General features: G+C 38.1%; 1 protein-coding gene across 5 annotated transcripts in view; it reads right to left on the reverse strand.

Annotated features, from left to right (window-relative positions):
- The window catches only part of LOC129249802 (calcium/calmodulin-dependent protein kinase type II alpha chain), a 446,460-nt gene that overhangs the window by 78,213 nt on the left and 347,269 nt on the right, over window positions 1-20,978 (reverse strand). For all 5 annotated transcript variants that reach the window (XM_054889448.1, XM_054889447.1, XM_054889451.1 and 2 more), the window contains one exon: window positions 1,411-1,467. In XM_054889448.1, the coding sequence (XP_054745423.1) occupies window positions 1,411-1,467 (57 nt within the window). The remainder of the gene's footprint in view (window positions 1-1,410; window positions 1,468-20,978) is intronic.

Consider the following 20,978-nt stretch of genomic DNA (forward strand, 5'->3'; position numbering starts at 1 on the left):
CGAGGTTTCAGACAGGGTGACTCACTGTCGTGTGACTTCTTTAACCTGATGTTGGAGAGCATCGTACGAGCCGCAGAACTTAATCGCTCAGGCACAATATTTTATAAGAGCGTACAATTGTTGGCGTATGCCGATGATATCGATATCATCGGCCTTAACAACCGCACTGTTAGTTCTGCCTTCTCCAAACTGGATAAAGAGGCAAAGCGAATGGGTCTGGTGGTGAACGAGGACAAAACGAAGTACCTCCTGTCTTCAAACAAACAGTCGGCGCACTCGCGTATCGGCACCCACGTCACTGTAGACAGTTATAATTTTGAGGTTGTAAAAGACTTCGTGTATTTGGGAACCAGCATTAACACCAATAACAATGTCAGCCTTGAAATCCAACGTATAATCTCTCTTGCCAACAAGTGCTACTTTGGACTAAGTAGGCAACTGAGCAGTAAAGTCCTCTCTCGACGAACAAAACTAACACTCTACAAGACTCTCATCATGCCCGTCCTGACGTATGGCGCAGAAGCTTGGACGATGACAACATCCGATGAAACGACGCTTGGAGTGTTCGAGAGAAAGATTCAGCGTAAGATTTTTGGACCTTTGCACGTTGGCAACGGCGAATATCGCAGACGATGGAACGATGAGCTGTATGAGCTTTACGACGACATAGACATAGCGCAGCGAATAAAGATCCAGCGGCTACGTTGGCTGGGTCATGTCGTTCGAATGGATACAAACGCTCTGGCTTTGAAAGTATTCGATGCGGTACCAGCTGGTGGTAGCAGAGGAAGAGGGCGGCCTCCTCTGCGTTGGAAAGATCAGGTGGAGAAGGACTTGGCTTCACTTGGTGTGTCCAATTGGCGCCGGTTAGCACGAGAAAGAAACGACTGGCGCGCTTTATTAAGCTCGGCCAAAATCGCGTAAGCGGTTATCGCGCCAATTAAGAAGAAGAAGAGGCTTTAGGTTGAGGACGATGAGACGCCTACGCCAAATTTGTGTGAATGTTCAGACAATCTATGTCCAGAGATTAAAATATTTTACAGTCGAACCCCCTAAGCATTTGAAATTCACCTTGAAAGGGCCTGTTAGCATTCAATAGGGAATGTATAAGTTTTAAAAATTGCCTGTCGGAAATTGAGCAACACTCCAAATCAACATGAAAAAGGTTTCATGAACTTAATAAAATTTCAAATTAACAATTTGAATTTAGATTATATATTTTCTCGTGCTTACTTTTGTATTTTATGTGAATGGAGAATGGTAATTTGGTAAATGTAATTTTTTTTAGGATGACTTAAATACTGTCAGACACAAATACATATGAGTGTTAAATGTGTGTAATTGTTATTTATAATTACAAGATTTAATTTGTTTTGTTACTGTTAAAATAAGTACTTTTAACTTGATTACCTTCAGGCTCTTTTGAAATGACAGTTGTGCTGCGATCAACAATTCCCTTTTTATCCTCTATAAAAAAGGAAAAATCAAAAAAGAATGGAAAAGAAAACAAATAGTCATAGTTGCTTCAATTTGAACTTAAAGCTGGTTAAAAGTTTTTAATTGCTTTCATTTTCATTTCTTTTAAATTTGGATTCTTATAATTTTTATAAATCATAGTTTCATAATTTTTAAATTTCCAAATAATCATTATAACTAACTATTTGTTTTAAAACAAAACAAAAAAAGAAAAGTAATAAAATAAAATATTTTTAATTAAATAACTGCATACATAAATAGAGGTGATGACTGACAGTTTTTTCCGGATATTTTTACGCCGCACTTGTTAATATAATACTCGATTAAATAAAAGCATTTTTCAATAGCACATCCGTCATACCTTTCCTATAATGAGTACTGCGTGGCTTTATTGTTTTGCAATTATAAGAGCAAAGATCTTTTTATAATTAAAACAACAGTTTAAAAACATTTACCAAAATATAAATCTCTCATATGCAGCAAAATTACACAATTCAAAAACAAAGTACTTAGTAGAGGATAATTTCAACAATTTTATGAGTCATTTTACCTCCATTTCAAGAAAAGACAAAATATTTTAAATTTAAGGATAAAAGTATTTCACGAAAATTTTTTTGGGAAAAATGTCAGTGAGACTTACAGAACACATAAAACCAACAATATAATTAAAAACTTATTTAAAAAAAAAGTAGCAGCATATATTAACAGTCTTTAATTTGTACACTTTGCTAGTGTAAATATGAAATTGTACACAAAAGCCTGAAATAATCTAAAGATATATATTTTATATTAAGGCAATAGAAGAAACCTTCCTCTTTCGGCTGTGATTTGAAAATATCAATTATACACATCAGTGGAAAGGGAAGACGGTGTATTTCAAATAAGTGCGTTGCATGAAGAAGTACACAATATAAATACATGAAGTGCAATCAAATTTAATTTAATATTGTAAGCGATACTATAACCACTTTTTTTAATATATTTAAGGTGGCTAAGAAAGAAATGCAAGGTCCACAGAAATATTTTCGAGCTACTTGGGTAATTTATATTTAATCTAATATTTTATATTTAATGTAACTAATGAACCATACTTAGATAATTAATTTTGAAATTATGCTGGAAGAAAAATTAATAATAACAATAATGGTACTAATAATAAAATAACTTTAACAATAACAATACTAAAATCCATCACCGTATAATCTCTTCTCTTAAACGAAACTATACCAAAGTTCAGACTAATCTATAACATTTTATAATCGTGCTAATCGATTATACAACCGCGCTAAGTATCAGAAGCTGTAGATGTGACAGCAATAAAGAAAGAAGGTTCTGATTGGATAGCCGATGAACTAAGAACGATAGCTGCTCTGCAAGAAATAAGGTGGAAATTACAAGGGGAAATAAAGAAACGAGAGTATAGCATCTACTACAGCGGCGCCGAAAGTCAAGGTTATAAAAGAGTTGTTTTTATGTTGATAAAACAGCGCGGAAGAGTGTGATGGCTTTTGAGCCGGTGAATGAACGTATTCCATATTTGCAACTAAAATGGAAATTCCAAAACATAACAATTTTATCTGCTTACACCCCTACAGAAGAAAGTGAAGATGACATAAGGGACGAATTTTACGCAAAATGTCACACACCTGCTCTAAAATAAGTAGATATGATATCAAAATACTCTGCGGTGACTCCAACGCGAAAAATAGAAAGAAGTCTGCAATAATACAGCAAGTTGCACAAACATCGCAATGATAATGGCATGCGTTTATGCAACTTTGCCGAACTTCAAGGACTATTTATAAGCAGCACGTCTTTTCAACACAAACGAGTGCACAAACAAACTTGGAAGTCCCCAGGCCACAATGGTGCTAATCAAATTGATCACATAGTAATAGATAAAAGGCAAATGTCCTCGATAATCGACGTAAGATCTTATCGTGGTGCAAATTGTGACTTCTATATGGTTGTAGCGCGCGTGCGCCAAAGAATAATATCGCGAATCATAAAAAATGAGTTTAAAAAGAAGCACTGGAACGTTGAGGAAGTCGTAGCGAATGAATCTACAAGAAAAATGTTCCCAGAAAAGGTTGAGCGTAAACTAGGTGATATTAAAGAAATTTTAATATCATAAAAGCAGATATAACATAAAAATGGCAAAGTCTTAAAGAAGCCATTCATAGCGCTGCAAATGAAACCATTGACCAAAAAGCTGTTATTACCAATGAATGGTATTACGCAGAATGTAGGGAGCTCAATAAAGCTAAGAATGAAGCAAGAAAAGCCTGCCTCGAAAACAGTACTCGAAGAAACCTACAAAAATATAAAGAAAAAAGAAAAGAATACAAAAAAATTATAAAAAAGATGAAAAAAGATTATATAATATGAAAAGGGAATCAGAAATAATAGAGCAACATTTCCACAACAAACAAACAAGATCTATGTACCGCAGGATAAAGAAACACACGAGCCAATTCCGAGATTGATGGCTTTGAAGAACAAGAACACAATGGTGTGAGTGATAGAAATGAAGTGCTAAATATCTGGAAAGAGCATTTTAATGAGCTCTTCGATAATTATGAAGATGTCACGTCTATTGTTATTGTATACACAGTAGAAAATAGGCTGGAAGACCCCGATCTTAATGACACGAAAAGAGCAATAGAGAAGCTGAAAAATTACAAGTCCGATGGTGAAGACTGTATAAATGCAAAGCTCATAAAATATGGCACAGAAGAGTTGATAAGACAGATGATACATGAATTAATACTTAAAATTTGAAGAACAGAAAACATGCCTGAAGAATGGTATACAAGCCTAATAGTCCCAATTTATAAAAAAGGGACAAATTAAATTGTGTAAATTATAGAGGGATAGCTCTTCTCAACGTGAGCTACAAAATTCTATCAAACATACTGGTGGGAGATTATCAATGCGATTTTGGAATCGGACGCTCGACAACAGATCAATGCTATATCATGTCGCAGATAATCGAAAAATGTTATGAGTCCAACATTAATCTACACTATCTTTTTAGAGACTTTAAGTAAGCGTTTGATAAACTCAACAGAAAACATATCGACCATCACCTAAAAGTACTGGGTACACCAGGCCCGTGCGCAGACCCTCAGATTTAAGAGGGGTTCCAACTTTGGTTGCAGTCTGATATAACTTTGCTTGTGTTTATAAATTTATGACACAGCACACGCTTAAGTCACAGTTTTGGATATGATGCATCATTCGGGTGTTTGGGTTTCAATCCTGCAAACCCTGCAACCCTGAAATAGTGAATGGCGAGCGCTATCGCACCATGATGAACGACGTTTTGATGCTGGAAATTGAAGTCCGTGATTTCCACAACATTTAGTTCCAACAAGACAGCGCTACTTGTCATACAGCCCATGAAACAATGGATTTACTTTGTCGTCATTTTTTAAAAATAAAAAATAAAAAGATGTTAACTCCTTTTTTCCAATTCTTTCTACATGAAGTCGCTCGTTTAAGTAATTACGATCATTTTGAACCCAGAACCATTAAAATCGGTTCGTTTTTGACTAAGTTATGAGCATTTAAACAAAAAAATTTTCTTATATACTTAAAAAAAATCGATTTTGAGGCGAAAAACAAAATTGCCGATAAATCTTGAAAAAAAAAAATTTCGGGCGAACAAAAAAATACGTGTCTCGTTATTTTGATCAAAGAGCAACATATTTGAGTTACATCGAAATCGAAGAACATGTCCCGAATGGCCCGCTTGAATTGAAATGGAAAGCATCAGGGATTATTTTAAAAAAAATTCATGAATGGCTCGACAAAATTCTAAATATTAATTTAAAATTATAAATATTGCCCAATAAGATTGAATCTTCGTGGTTTTATTTCAATTTAAAATCCCATACCTCTAAATTGAGCACCCTTTATTTTGAATAACAGTTAAACGCGAAAAAGATGTCGGTCCGATTGCGTGATTCGTCAACGTACATCATAATAAAACAGAATAGCCAACATTTAAACTGTTGTCTTTTTTGAACGTGATTTGCACTGAATAAAAGCAGTCAATTGTGAAGGCTATATATAAAGTGCCCGACGTAAAAATTTGGATCGAGGGAAATAAATTTTACTCACATGACGTAGTTGTCATCGAGTTAGAAGCAGTATTTGAAGACTTCGGGAACTCGAATTTTTTAAGAGACTTAAAGAAAGACAGAAACGTTGCAAAAAATGTATAGACCTTTTCAATCGATACGAGTGGTATTAAAAAGAACAAAAATTGAAAAATCGATATTGATGTCTCGGTCGAGAGAATGTTTTTCCCCGACATTTTGGAATGAGACGAATTAATGTGTGTCCTGTGCGGAGAGTGTTGGTGCTAAAGAAATAATTTAATTGGGCCAAAATATGATTGAAGCGATTCAACAATCATTTAAATATTGTTTTTCAGACGACTCAAAGCCAAAATAACCTCAATCAAGTCAATCCAAAATCAAGATTTTGTTTATCGTTTTTTTATTGACGTGATGTGATCACCCCAACTTCCATTTGACAGGCCAAACAGTAAACAAGAGGTACTTGTACTACTTTATGAGCGCAGAAAAAACAACGTCTATACCCTTCCGCAAGATCCTGTTTCCAAATGGTACTATTTCGAAGAAAACACTTTGAAACGTTTCTCGTCCGATGACGATTTTAAATACAGGTGTTTGAAGTTTGAAGAAGCCCTGGCTATATGTAAATATCCAGAACCGGACGATTTTGCTTTACCCATGTTTATCTAAAATTTAAATTGTTTTAATAATGTATTTTTCTTTCATTTTCAGAAAAAAACTTAGTAATTTTGGTAACAAATTTGACTAGTTTTTTTACAAATTATCAAATTTTTATTATTTCAATAACTTTGTTTTATTTGTTATAATAAACCTAAGTCAAATCAATAACAAATGTGACGTGATACTTTGGGTACTTTATTTCATTTTATTAGTATAATTCCTTCGGTAATTACTTATGTTACTCATGTTTTATACACATATTACTGATTTACAAAACTGAAAATATAACCACTTTAAAATTGTTTCTAAATTTTTTTAATAGCACAATGATAGACTAAAATATAACAGGTTGAAATCATATGTGATATGTAGATAACATTCTTCATATGAGTCTTTAAAAGTTCTACATATTTATTCCAATAAAACCTAACGAAATGTACCTAAAAAATGATTTTAGTTAGTGTAAACGCTCGCGTGCGTTCAAGCATACCGCTGAATCACCTGATTCGGGAGATTTGCCTATATGTTACTGGTTACAAAGGAAACTTTTTTAAAATATCAGTACTCAAATTCCGTACACATGTTCCTAACTTGCGTGAAACAATAGCATATTAAGCAATGATGTTGTTGGTGCATACACTCAAACTTTTTAACTAAAAATATATATTTGAACATAAAATATGTAAAAGAGCCAATATGAGATTGCACTTTCAAATAATAGTAGCAGTGATGATTTTGTAATCACTTGGAATATCTGACCCTCTCGCTCTTTTAAACTTTCTGATATATTATTAACTAGAGAGCAATTTCTGGTCGGCAACTAGTATCACTTCTACGTATCCGGAAGGTGATTTACATTATGGTATAGTTACCAGAGAACTGCACCGGTTGAGTGTAAAACATTCAGACACTTCGCTTGAACAAAAAAAACAGGCCTTTGCGTTCAAACGATCGAACTTGTTGAAATAAGTTATTGTCATTGTTTATTTCAGCTCAATCAAATCATGTGCTGCGTTTTAGCTCTCCGATGTTATCACCAATTGTCTTCATAGCAGCCGTTTCGGGTATTTGCTCGTTCGGCTGTACATTCATTTTTTTGAGCAAGAATAAAAGGGCTATAGAGCAAAATGAGCCGGTTTGAACACGATGATGCCGCATGAGTTTTTGCATGTAACGATAGCAAAGTAAAAGCAAAATTTTAAAGCAAAAACACTATATTTTTGTTTGACATTATTTTACAACGGCTGAAACCAACTAATCCTTTCAAATACGAAACGCAATTTACAGCGTACATTGTACGCCAACGCTCGTTTGCTCGAACATGTGCTATTTACAATAATGACAATTACTTCTTTGAACAAGTTTGATCGTTTGAACGCAAAGGCCGATGCTAATTTCATTCAATGCTGCTTTTTGTTCAATGATTAGATTTGAGCCGAAGACATTAGATCATACGAGTTGACTGAGCTGAACTACGCGTTCGCCTGCATGAGCTGACTGCACTTGACCAAATATTTTGGTTCAATTGACTGAACGTGAGCAAGAAATTTAGCGTATGAACAACTCAAGAAAACAGTGAGCCATGCAGGTCTCTGATATTTACTTTACGGCGGCCGCCGTTACCGAATGTTTTGGTACGTGATTACCATTCGGAATTCACAGAGAGAACGTTGGTTCGAGTCTCGGTGAAACCAAGATTAATAAAAACATTTTTCTAATAGCGGTCGCCCCTCGGCAGGCAATGGTAAGCCTCCGAGTGTATTTCTGCCATGAAAAAGCTCCTCATAAAAATATCTGCCGTTCGGAGTCGGCTTGAAACTGTACGTCCCTCCATTTGTGGAACAACATCAAGACGCACACCACAAATGGGAGGAGGAGCTCGGCCAAACACCCAAAAAGGGTGTACGCGCCAATTATGTACATATATATACCTATATAAAGGGTTTTTCAATAAGGGCGGGTAGATGTTGAAATGGAATAAAACAAGCTGTGTATGAGTTATTGACAAAATTATTTTTTTATTTGAAAGGCGCATATATGCCATTAAGTGTGGAATATGACATCATTGAAATGCCCGCCTCGGCTTCTTACGGTGGAACGGATACGAGTGGTCCAATTTTCAATGACTCTTTCGCATAGATCCGGCTGAATTTTAGCGATGGCCTGTGTTATGTTCACCTTTAGAGCATCGGTCGATTGTGGTTTATTTGCATAGACCTGAGACTTCAAGAAACCCCACAGGAAAAAGTCTAGCGGGGTCAAATCGCATGACCTTGGTGGCCAATTCACATCACCCCTGCGAGAGAAAACCTTACCCTCAAATCGTTCATGCCGAATGTCAATCGTGGCGTTTGCTGTGTGGCACGTATCGCCGTCCTGCTGGAACCACATGTCGTCTAGGCCATATGGTTCAATATGGGCCATAAGAATTTGGTTACCACCGTTGTGTAGCGCTCACTGTTGACGGTGACCGCCTCACCAACGTCGTTTTCAAAAAAGTACGGACCAATGACGCCGCCGACCCAAAATCCACACCAAACGGTAAATTTTGTGGATGCATTATCACCTGGTGAACCTCGTGTGGATTGGTGTCGTCCCATATACCGCAATTTTGTTTGTTAACACAGCCATTCATCCTAAAATGCGCCTCGTCACTAAAGATGATTTTTCGCCCAAAACTGGGGTTCTCTTCTAAACGATTCGAATCCCAGTCAGCGAACAAACGGCGTTGTCTATGGTCATCAACTCTGAGCTCCTGGGTCAGCTGGATCTTGTACGGGTGTCGGCCCAAATCCCGACGCAAAATTCGCCAAGTTGAAGTTTGCGAAAGGCCAAGTTCTTGTGCACGGCGAGGAATAGACTGCCTCGGGTTCTGCTGTACACTTTTACGAACCGCGGCAATGTTCTCGGCTGACCTTGCGTTCCTTGAACGTACGGGTGTAGGCTGATTGTTTACTGACCCGGTCGTCTCAAATTTGGCCACCAAACGTTGAAGAGTCGACTTTGACGGGCCACCACGTCTACTGAAAAATGGGCGCAATACGCGCAACGTTTGCGTTAATGAACACTCATTTTGATAATAAAGTTTTATCATTTGAACGTGCTGTTCAATCGTGTAACTTGCCATGATGATTTGACATAAACAACTAAATAATAAACAAAAGATTTGACAGATGTCACTAAAACAAAATGGCTGCCACAGGGCGCCAAAATCGACCCGCGCCAATTGAAAAACCCCTTATTTATTTACTATACGCCTGTCACGGGTATGACGTGCCTAAGCTAAAATATAATATTTCAAAAAAGTTGGCTTCGGACAAGCAAAAAGTATTCGACAATCGTAATCAGCAGTTCACTTTGAATATGATGGAACCTTAATTAGCGTTAGTTTTTATTACGGCCGCCGTAGCCGAATGGGTTGGTGCGTGATCACCATTCGGAATTCACAGAGAGGTCGTTGGTTCGAATCTCGGTGAAAGCAAAATTAATAAAAACATTTTTCTAATAGCGGTCGCCCCTCGGCAGGCAATGGCAAACCTCCGAGTGCATTTCTGCCATGAAAAAGCTCCTCATAAAAATATCTGCCGTTCGGAGTCGGCTTGAAACTGTAGGTCCCTCCATTTGTGGAACAACACCAAGACGCACACCACAAATAGGAGGAGGAGCTCGGCCAAACACCTAACAGAAGTGTACGCGCCAATTATTTATTTTTATTTTTTTTTTTTATTACTAAGCAAATGGATGGTGATGGAACAAACACTTCTTTTGTTCACCACTCTGAATACAGTCTCAAAAAAGAGTTCTATAGTCGAAAGAAGAGGCCAAGAGCGAATATTGACTAAATGGTAAGAACAACAAGCCTTAGTGAAAAATTTACGAAATGCACACTAGGGTTGTTTACAATAGTTATAGAATCAATGTGAAATACTTTTACAGAAGTAATACAGTGCAAATAAGAGTTTCTTCTTCTTCGTAATTGGCGCGATAACCGGTTACGCGATTTTGGCCGAGTTTAACAAATCAGCCGGCAGTCCGTCGGCGCACGCGTCTTTGTTGTTCTTTTGACGCGTTATTGCTATTATCACCTCGTGATGGTCGGTTAGCGGAAGGACAATTCCATCGTCAACGATTGGGGTATCGGGATCTTCAGATTCTCTGTGACATGCGCAGTTGTCACTATTTAATAAGTTCGAGAAGTTTTCCCTCCATAATTTAAGAATGCCCTGGATGTCAGTCACCAGATCACGGTCTTTGGTCTTACAAGAAAACGTCCCGGTCTTGAAACCTTCTGCAAGCCGCCGAAGTTTCTGGTAGGATTTTCGGCCGTTGTTCCTATTGGCCAGCACCTCGTTTCTTTCTCGTGCTGACCGGCGCCAATTGGATACACCAAGTGAAACCAAGTTCTTCTTCACCTGATCTTTCCAAAGCAGAGGAGACCTTCCTCTTCCTCTACTACCACCAGCTGGTACCGCATCAAATACTTTCAGAGCCGGAGCTTTTGTATCCATTCGGACGACATGACCTAGCCAGCGTAGCCGCTGGATCTTTATTCGCTACGCTATGTCTATGTCGTCGTAAAGCTTATACAGCTCATCGTTCCATCGCCTGCGATAGTCGCCGCTGCCAACGTGCAAAAATCTTACGCAGAATCTTTCTCTCAAACACTCGAAGCGTCGTTTCATCGGATGTTGTCATCATCCACGCTTCTGCGCCATACGTTAGGATGGGCATGATGAGAGTCTTGTAGAGTGTTAGTTTTGTTCGTCGAGATAGGACTTCACTACTCATTTGCCTGCTTAGTCCAAAGTAGTACTTGTTGGCAAGAGAGATTATACGTTGGATTTCAAGGCTGACATTGTTATCGGTGTTAATGCTGGTTCCTAAGTATACAAAATCTTTTACAACCTCGAAATCATAGTTGTCAACAGTGACGTGGGTGCCGATACGAGAGTGCGCCGACTGTTTGTTTGATGACAGGAGGTACTTCGTTTTGTCCTCGTTCACCACCAGACACATTCGCTTTGCCTCTTTATCCAGTTTGGAGGAGGCAGAACTAACAGCGCGGTTGTTAAGGCCGATGATGTCGATATCATCGACATACGGCAACAATTGAACGCTCTTATAAAAAATTGTGCCTGAGCGATTAAGTTCTCCGGGTCGTACGATCCTCTCCAACATCAGGTTAAAGAAGTAACACGACAGCGAGTCACCCTGTCTGAAACCTGGATCGGTATCAAACGGCTCGGATAGGTCCTTCCCAATTCTGACGGCGCTGCTGGTGTTGAGCAACGTCATCTTGTATAGCCACATTAGTTTTGCGGGGAAACCGGATTCAGACATCGCGGCATACAGGAAACTCCTTTTCGTACTGTCGAATACAGCTTTGAAGTCGACGAAAGGATGGTGTGTGTCGATTCTCCTTTCATGGGTCTTTTCCAAGATTTGGCGTGTTGTGAATATTTTACTGATGGTAGACTTTCCAGGTCTAAACCTAAACCACTGATAAGGTCCAATCAGTTGGTTAACAGTGGGCTTCAGCCTTTCACACAATACTCTCGCTAGAACCTTATAGGCGATATTTAGAAGACTAATCCCGCGGTAATTAACACAGATTGCAGGATCACCCTTCTTATGGATTGGGCAGAGAACACTTAAGTTCCAATCGGCAGGCATGCTTTCATCTGACCATATTTTGCATTGAAGCAGACGCATGCACCTTACCAGCTCCTCGCCGCCATGTTTCAATAGCTCAGCCGGAAGTCCGTCGGCGCGTGCGTCTTTGTTGTCCTTTTGACGCGTTATTGCTATTATCACCTCGTGATGGTCGGTTAGCGGAAGGACAATTCCATCGTCAACGATTGGGGTACCAGGATCTTCAAATTCTCTGTGACATGTGCAGTTGTCACTATTTAATAGGTTCGAGAAGTGTTCCCTCCATAATTTCTTTGGTCTTACAAGAAAACGTCCCAGTCTTGAAACCTTCTGTAAGCCGCCGAACTTTCTGGTAGAATTTTCGGGCGTTGTTCCTATTGGCCAGCATCTCAAGCTCCTCGCACTCACGTATTTCGGCTTCTCGATCTTCTTTCCGATAATACGTCTCTCTTTCTATCTTAGCTCTTTGCTCGCGTTGCGCCCGATCGTGGCTCTATAGGCAACATCTTCTCTTTCGGCGGCAGCATGACATTCCTTGTCGTACCAACTGTTTTTTCGGGCTCACCGGAATCCGATTTCTTCTTCGGCGGCGGTACGTAAAGAATGAGAAATTTTGCTCCATTGCTCGTGCATGCCGGTTTGTTGGGCAGTACTCTCTGAAAGCAGGAGTGAGAGTCGAGTGGCGAATCTTCTGGCTGTCTGTTGTGATTGCAGCTTTTCGGTGCCGAACATTCTTTAGTAATTAGTTGCAAATAAGAGCTGCAACAGATTCAATTTGAGATTCAAAAGTCTAATAATTTTAAATATTTAGCCTTGTTGAACTCCTTTGAGCTTTCTATTTATACTTCATATAATTTTTGAAGTGAAACTTTTTCGACGTTGATAGACGAGCGGGAATGAAGAGTAAAATTTCAAGGCCATCCAACGTTTTGGGCATTTTCGTTCCACGAGAGAGAAAAGAGATATAACGTAGAGGAAAAGGAGAGAGAGAGCTATACCTAATATATATCTTAGATACACTTTGGGCTATTTTTTCTGAGTTTTTCCTTGTGGTTGCTAATTTCTAGTGAGAAATAACACTGTCTACCTTTTGGCGCTTGTTTTTTGGTGCAAACTTGTAGGAAATATATTTTTGGTGCCTACTGTTTGGGCGTTTTGTAGTCCGAATTTTTTTGGCGCTTATTTCCGCTTCCTGGCTACTGCTTGTGCGTACTATAAAGTGCTATCCATTCCGGCGTCGGATTTATTGGTATTGCCTTGCGGTAATTTGTGCCGTTGCTGCGGTCCTGGAAGCGCTGTATTTGTGCGGGTGATAAACGCTCGGAGGAGGGTTGCCACGGTTTGTGTCCGACGTTTATCTACACCGAACGACCCTTCTCCGTTTTTCGTAAGTTTTGTCTATTTGTATTCACTGCAAATGTTTTGAATTTATTGACATAAATATTCTTTATCCCTCTCTCTCTCTCTCTCTCTCTCTCATTCTCTCTCGGGTCTCTCCTTCTTTCTTTGTCTGCCTTGGAAGTTACACTTTTGTTATGTGTACTACGCTACACGCACTTTTTTTTTACTTTTTATTTGATACTGCTGAAAATATTAAAATTATTATACTTATTGCAAATTCACCACACAAGCAAATCTTCCACAGGATACTATATTTTCAGAATAAGCTTGGATAGTTTGGATCCTAAAGTGCAGTGAAGTGATAAAATCTGTGTTAACGTATGCACTGATTCATACAATCAGAAACGAATTGCAATATAACTCAAGAAAACTTGCATACTCGTAGTATATTCGAACAAAATAAAAATTAAATTACTTAAAAAATATTAATCTAAATTATTTTAAGTAATACAATAAAAGAAAACATGTGAACAGCAAAACTTAAAATTATTCTCACACGGAAAGCTTAACTATTTAACAAGGGGAATATTTGTTGCATTACGATGTACATACGTAGGTATATATGTAATTAAATATTTTGAGCTTGTGTAAATAATCAAAATAACGTCATACGCAACTCGATTGGAAAGAACAGCACAAATAAAATTTAGATATGCATTTATATTCGATATCTAAACACAACATATATATACACATACATTTATAGTAAATGTCTACAACAATAAATTTAATAAAATCAACTATAAGCAAATGTCGTCAACAAGATATTATCAAACGTGCGCAATCATCGACACGTAATTTGTGTATATACTTAAACACTCTTTAGGAATTCAAAACTTTTACGAAGGAAGTTAGGTGAAATCCAACTAGGGTCCTCTCATAATATTGGTATTGGAAGCTAAAACTTTACTCCATCTTTAAGAAGTGAACCGATCTCCAATAAGGGCTGACTGTATTGATCGGAACAGATGGTAATCCGAATGTGCAATGTCTGGAGAATACGGCGGTTGGAATAAAATTTCCAATTCAGTCCCTCTAAATATTTCTGGACCGATTTAGCAAGGTGTGGCCTGGCATTGTCATGCAGCAAAATCAGTTTGTCATGTCTACCGTCCCATTCCGGCCGCTTTTCTTTGAGAGCGCGATTCAGCCGTATTGGCTGCAGTCGGTAACGATCCCCAGTGATGGTTTCAGATGGTTTAAGGAGCTCATAATAGATGACACCCTTCTGATCACACCAGAAGCACAACATAACTTTTGAAACATGAATATTTCTTTTCGTTGTCGATGGACCTGGATCACCTGGCACGCTCCAATTTTTTCGAGGGTTTGGGTTATCCTATTTTCATTTCCATTTTTCATCGCCCGTGACGATGCGATGCAGAAAACCTTTCCTTTTCTGCCGTTCAAGAAGCATCTTACACGTCACCAAATAACTCTCGATATCCCTCTCCTTCAATTGATGTGGTACCCAGTTACCTGCTTTCTGGACCATTCCCATCGCGTGCAAACGTTTACCGACGGTCGATCTGTCAACACTCAACTCTTTGGATACATCATTAAGGGTTCGGCATGCGTCTTCATCTAATAACACTGCCCTGCATCGGTTTTGCGAATAAGATGGGACCTAGTGATCCCGAAGGGAATTTTCGCGCTAAGCACGAATCCGAGTTCAAAAATTTTCCATCACGTCAGGTTTTCGAGAAAGAGGGGGTTGAAACCCCTAAAAATAGCGTATTTGGCCATTTTTCAAAAATTGTGGAGCAGAACCCTAACGTGCTACGATCTTCGTTATTGTCAGTAATTGAAGGTTGAACTTTGCTTTTTGAAATAAGCCCAAAACCAAATAGTTCGCATGCACCCTTAGAGTAAGGGGTGTACTTATGTCTACGGGGGTAGGGAAAAAAATGAACATAGGAACTTATCTACACCCAAGATAAGATATAATGAAAAGTGCAGTGTTCCTAAGGTATTTAGTGTCGCTGACTACAAACCTGTAGTCAGATGCCCAAAATTCAAAATGACGGACGAAAATGTTAAAAATTTATCCGATTTGCTTGAAACTTGTTACTAGGGAGTTTTTGATGCCGCTGATTACAAATCTAAAGTCAGATTTCCAAAATTCAAAATGGCGGATCCAATATGGCGTACGAAAATGTTAAAAATTCATTCGATTTCCTTGAAATTTGTTACTTTGAAACAATTCATCTTCGCTTTTCTAATATGGATGCAGAGTTATTAAGGTGGCACCTTTTATTCAAACTGAACACAAATTTTTACCTATTTTAACTTTTTAGCAGAATTATGCTCTACCTTTAAAAGAGTTAATGTAAGAAAATCGATTGTTTTTATATTATATTTGAATATTTTCTTCAAGGTCAATTAGCTATAGAATTCATAAAACTATATTTCCCAGAGTGCACCACGTGGAGGCGATCTTAATATTACACTCCTTTTTTTTTGTATTTTTTAATATTTTTTGTTTATTAACAACAGTTTTTTAATTTAAAAAAATAAAGAAATGAAATGAAAGTGAGCTAAATTAGCAAATTATTAATTTTCGCTCTATATAAGAGCACAACAACATATTTCCACGAAATCCATTCAAAAAACGAGCCAGCTTCCATTATATAATATTAAACCACTTCAATTGCCGAAAAAGCAAAGAAAAAAAAAACCAAAAATTAGAGGCGCTGAGAGAGAGGAGAGTAGGAGCATAGATGGTAGTACTTGTACATATAATAAGTAAAAAATAGAGAAAAAAATACGTCAAGCTCACGTTGTCCCAAGGCTATGAAATGCAAATATATTTTGCTGCTTACTTTCAACAACAACAAAAAGCAAATGAATACTCGTATAAGAAAGTCGAAGCATGCGGGAAACAAGCGTAGACCATTGTCTGCTACAAGGCAAAGAATGTACAAAAAAAAAAAAACAAATAAGAAAAAGAATACAGCAATAATGTCTACAAAACGCAGACAACCTACTGCTATTGCTTTTGCGTTGCGCTATTGTCTCCATTTCGCATTTTGTTATTGCTCGTGGTCTCATCTTCGCTATTCGATTTCATTAGAGACGTCGCGGTGGATCATAATTATGAATCGAACTTTGGTATGTATTAATGATCCAAATCGCTTCTGTTATATTTGTGGCATTTATACCACAAATAAAGGAAGACATGATATATCGAAATTCATTAAAGATGCTTGTAAAGAATACTTTTCAATTGAGATTGTCAATCAAGATAAAACATGGGTTCCACATAGTGTTTGTAGTATTTGCTACAAAGCATTCAGTCATTGGAAAAATGGAAATCGGAAACATTTGCCTTTCGATTTTCGTGTGATATGGCGTGAACCTTTTGTACATAATGAGGATTGTTACTTTTGCTTAACTAAAGTTGATGGGTTCAATAGTAAAAATAAGAATAAAATCAAGTATCCAGAAGTTTGCTCGGTTACAAAACCTATTCCTCATAAAACTGATCATGACTCTCCTTCTCCATCAATTCAAATTGAATCAGAAAATTCATTACCTTTTGAAAATGAAAGTATTGTTGAAGAAGGTGATAAAAATGATACTTCTGATGACGAATATATTCCGCCAGGTGATGTAAACCCCAAGCCGTTGTCGCAGGGTAAATTAAACGACCTTGTTAGGGATTTAAATTTGCCTAAAGAAGCAGCAGAACTGTTGGGTTCGAGACTACGAGAAGAGCAATTGTTGGCTCCTGATACCACATTTTCATGGTATAGGCATCGTGAAGTTGAATTTCTCTCATTTTTTGCACAAACAGAATCTCTAGTCTATTGTACAGATGTTCCGAAGTTAATGGAAACTATGGGTCTCAAAGATTATAATGTGAACGATTTTCGTTTATTTATTGATTCAAGTAAACGTAGTCTAAAAGCTGTTCTCTTAAGTAATGGAAGTAAAGTTGCTTCAGTGCTTATAGCTCATTCTGTGCATTTGAAAGAGACACATGAAAATCTAAAAATTTTGCTTCAGTTCATTCAATATGATAAACATCAATGGTCGATTTGTGGCGACCTAAAAGTTGTAGGATTGCTTCTGGGTCAGCAATCTGGTTTCACTAAGTATCCTTGCTTTTTATGCGAGTGGGATAGCAGGGCCAGAAGTGATCATTGGACAAAGAAGGAGTGGAAACCTAGAGAAAATTTAAAACCAGGTTCTAAAAACATCATTCATCAAAATTTGGTCGACAAGTCAAAAATATTTTTATCTCCACTTCACATTAAACTTGGCCTTATGAAACAGTTCGTGAAAGCTTTAAATAAAGATGGAAAGTGCTTCAAATATCTTTGCACGAAATTCGTGCACCTAAGCGATGTAAAGCTAAAAGAAGGAATTTTTGTTGGGCCACAAATCAGACAGTTGATGAGGGATAAGGAGTTTGAAAAAACCATGACTCCAGAAGAAAAACAAGCTTGGATCGGGTTTAAAAATGTCGTTGATGGTTTTTTGGGGAATACGAAGAGTCCAAATTACAAAACTTTGATATCAAATATGCTTCAAGCTTACCGCAAATTAGGTTGTAAGGTACCAGGGAAGATGGAACACGAACATGCTTGCAGATTACTGTTGGTGCTTAAAACGTGACCTTCCGTTACAAACATACAAACGAAAATCGAAAAAGCGCAGCTTCCTTCAAACGCAATAATTTGCTAATTTATATTAGCTCACTTTCATTTCATTTCTTTATTTTTTTAAATTAAAAAACTGTTGTTAATAAACAAAAAATATTAAAAAATACAAAAAAAAGGAGTGTAATATTAAGATCGCCTCCACGTGGTGCACTCTGGGAAATATAGTTTTATGAATTCTATAGCTAATTGACCTTGAAGAAAATATTCAAATTTAATATAAAAACAATCGATTTTCTTACATTAACTCTTTTAAAGGTAGAGCATAAGTCTGCTAAAAAGTTAAAATAGGTAAAAATTTGTGTTTAGTTTGAATAAAGGTGTCACCTTAATAACTCTGCATCCATATTAGAAAAGCGAAGATGAATTGTTTCAAAGTAACAAATTTCAAGGAAATCGAATGAATTTTTAACATTTTCGTACGCCATATTGGATCCGCCATTTTGAATTTTGGAAATCTGACTTTAGATTTGTAATCAGCGGCATCAAAAACTCCCTAGTAACAAGTTTCAAGCAAATCGGATAAATTTTTTTTTTTTTTTGAAAAAAAGAATGAAAAATACTCATTTCCCACCCATCGGTTAAAAGAAAGAGTAAAATGATGGAGAGCTCGCTTAAACGGCGGCTAACTAAAGCCATCTAAAACAGAGAGGACTCATCACAGCTTTATAGCATTATAGCTTAGACAACATAGCTTTAGAAGGGGACCAGGCAATAGGTATGAAGTTATTGAAGCTGTGCGAAGGGTCGAAGCAGCATGCCACTAGGCACGACCTATAACCTTTCTATATTAGTTAAATTAGATGTTCCAATAAAACAAAAAAAAAAAAATTTGGATGTTAACACTACGTTTAATTCTGTTAGATTGAACGATATGCTTAATTCACTAGAACGGCCATTCAGGGTACTATTAAAAAATTATTAAGGATAATCTGAGAGAACGCTGGGTGTTGTATGCAACTACGCAGGGAAAACGGAAGAAACGAGTAGTACAGTGGTCGGTACTTAGCCTCGACATCTAGAATACCACGTACGAAAGCTTTCTACGCATGGAAATGCCGGGAAATGCTTTCAGCAGATGAAGTGGCCGGTGCTATAACAGCACGCAGTTCCCAGTTGACACAGCTAAAGCCTAATCAAGTTAAACGTGGCGTTGGTGTGTAGATTAGTCAGCACGGCCTTTAATTAGCATGAGCCTAAACAAAGATCGTACAGCTCACCAGGAAGCGCATCCCTACTATAATTACAATGACGGTTGGGAACCAAACCGTTACAACATAAGAGGTACGTCGGTGTGCAACAAACAACACATTCTTGTGCCACATTCACGAAACTTGCGAAAAGACGTCACGCAGCCCGCCTGACAGCAAATGTCGGCGGTTATAATCCACTGCGTAGGATGTTGCTAATGTCGATAGCCCATCAGTGCTCCTGTACTGAGTAGATATAAAGCCTAATCAATTTACATGCCCGCAACAATATTGGAACAAGAGTACCACAGAACAGTGGGTAAGCTCTTAATAGCCAACTTACAGCCATTACGGCTGCCTATTATGAAAAGCCTGAAAAAACGAGCCATATAAGAGATAGCATCCCAGGGGCTCACATAGAACAGCTCCGTATCTGAAGTAATGCTATCGCAGTGTCTGAAAAATAATATATTAACAATAAAAGTAATAATAACAATAGTAACATTAATTAATTTCTTCTTTTTTTTAAATAAATCATGACAAATAAAATTAATACCAATAAAAGTAATGATAATAATACTAATAAAGCTACATAACAATAAAAGTAATAATAACAATGGTAACATTAATTAATTTCTTCTTTTTTTTAAATGTCTAATGCATCATCAAAGTTGCCGTCGCAGCAGTTGTATGTACAGCTTACACTGACGAAAAAACTGCCCCTAGTCGCCTACCCTAGAACCGGTTACTTCAGGGTAGCGTTCCATATTGCATATTATAAGATCTCTATCTGTACCCATTCCTTTCTCCAGCGTTTCTTTAATTTCTCGTAATCACTATTTTGCGTTTGCTTTGAGTTGATCTCTTAGCAAGGAAGTCTGAGATCCAGGTTTGTAAACCGATTTGTAGTGGAGTTTTCTTCTTAATTAGTGGTATTAGCTCCGTTTTCTCGGCATCTAATTAGAGACTACGTGAATTTAGTCACCTGACTGCTTCACTATTATTTAGTGAAGTCGCTAAGCGGGCGGGATCTATCCCTCTGGGGTAGTCGACAACGGCAAGGGAGACGGTGGCACTTCTAGGGAAGGATGGAAGAAAGTGGCATCCGCCGTCTCTGCAGTCTTCATAAAGGTGGTAAAGGAATCTCTTGGACCTCTATCGTGCTGTGATATAGCCGGGTGGCACTTTAGCACTTTTAAGCGTATTGCGTGCGCTAACGAGCGGTCAGCCACAATATAAAGGACGGCAGCAGCTCTGGTGGGGGAGGTCTTGAAGGGCGCTAATCTGGAAGCTGTGGACAAAAAGAACCTGCCTCAGCATACGCATGCCCGGGTCTGGCTCCCCCCTCCGGGGAAATTGTAACTCAAAACTTCTCTCACACAACTGATGAGTGCTGACGACGCCTGCTCTCTAGCGGGGTCCGTTTGTTTGTTTGCTTGTTAACAGTAATAGAAGTCCCACCAGTGTAGGGCATATCACCGGTCGTCTGCATGTAGCTCATCTAAAGGTAGGCCCAGGAAACATCTGTTTCGACAGATTGGCTCCAGAGAGAGAGGCCAACGAATTGCCTTAAATATCGATAGCAACAGTTCTTTGTCTTTGCACCCAAGTGCCGCCGGCAAGTGATTTGAGGACCTTGTTGAGATTTTGGACTTTAGTGGCAATTGCGGTTAGGTGCGCAGAGAAGGAGAGCAAACTGTCGAAGGTTACACCGAAATTTCGGGGTTGCTTACCGTCGGAATTGGTGCGTCGTCGACTTTTAGCTTAAGGACAGCTTGACCTCCTTTGTCCAGGTGGTAAAGAGGGTCGTCGTGGACTTAGTGGGGGAA

The sequence above is a fragment of the Anastrepha obliqua genome, chromosome 6, assembly GCF_027943255.1.
Source record: "Anastrepha obliqua isolate idAnaObli1 chromosome 6, idAnaObli1_1.0, whole genome shotgun sequence".
Taxonomy (NCBI): Eukaryota; Metazoa; Arthropoda; class Insecta; order Diptera; family Tephritidae; genus Anastrepha; species Anastrepha obliqua.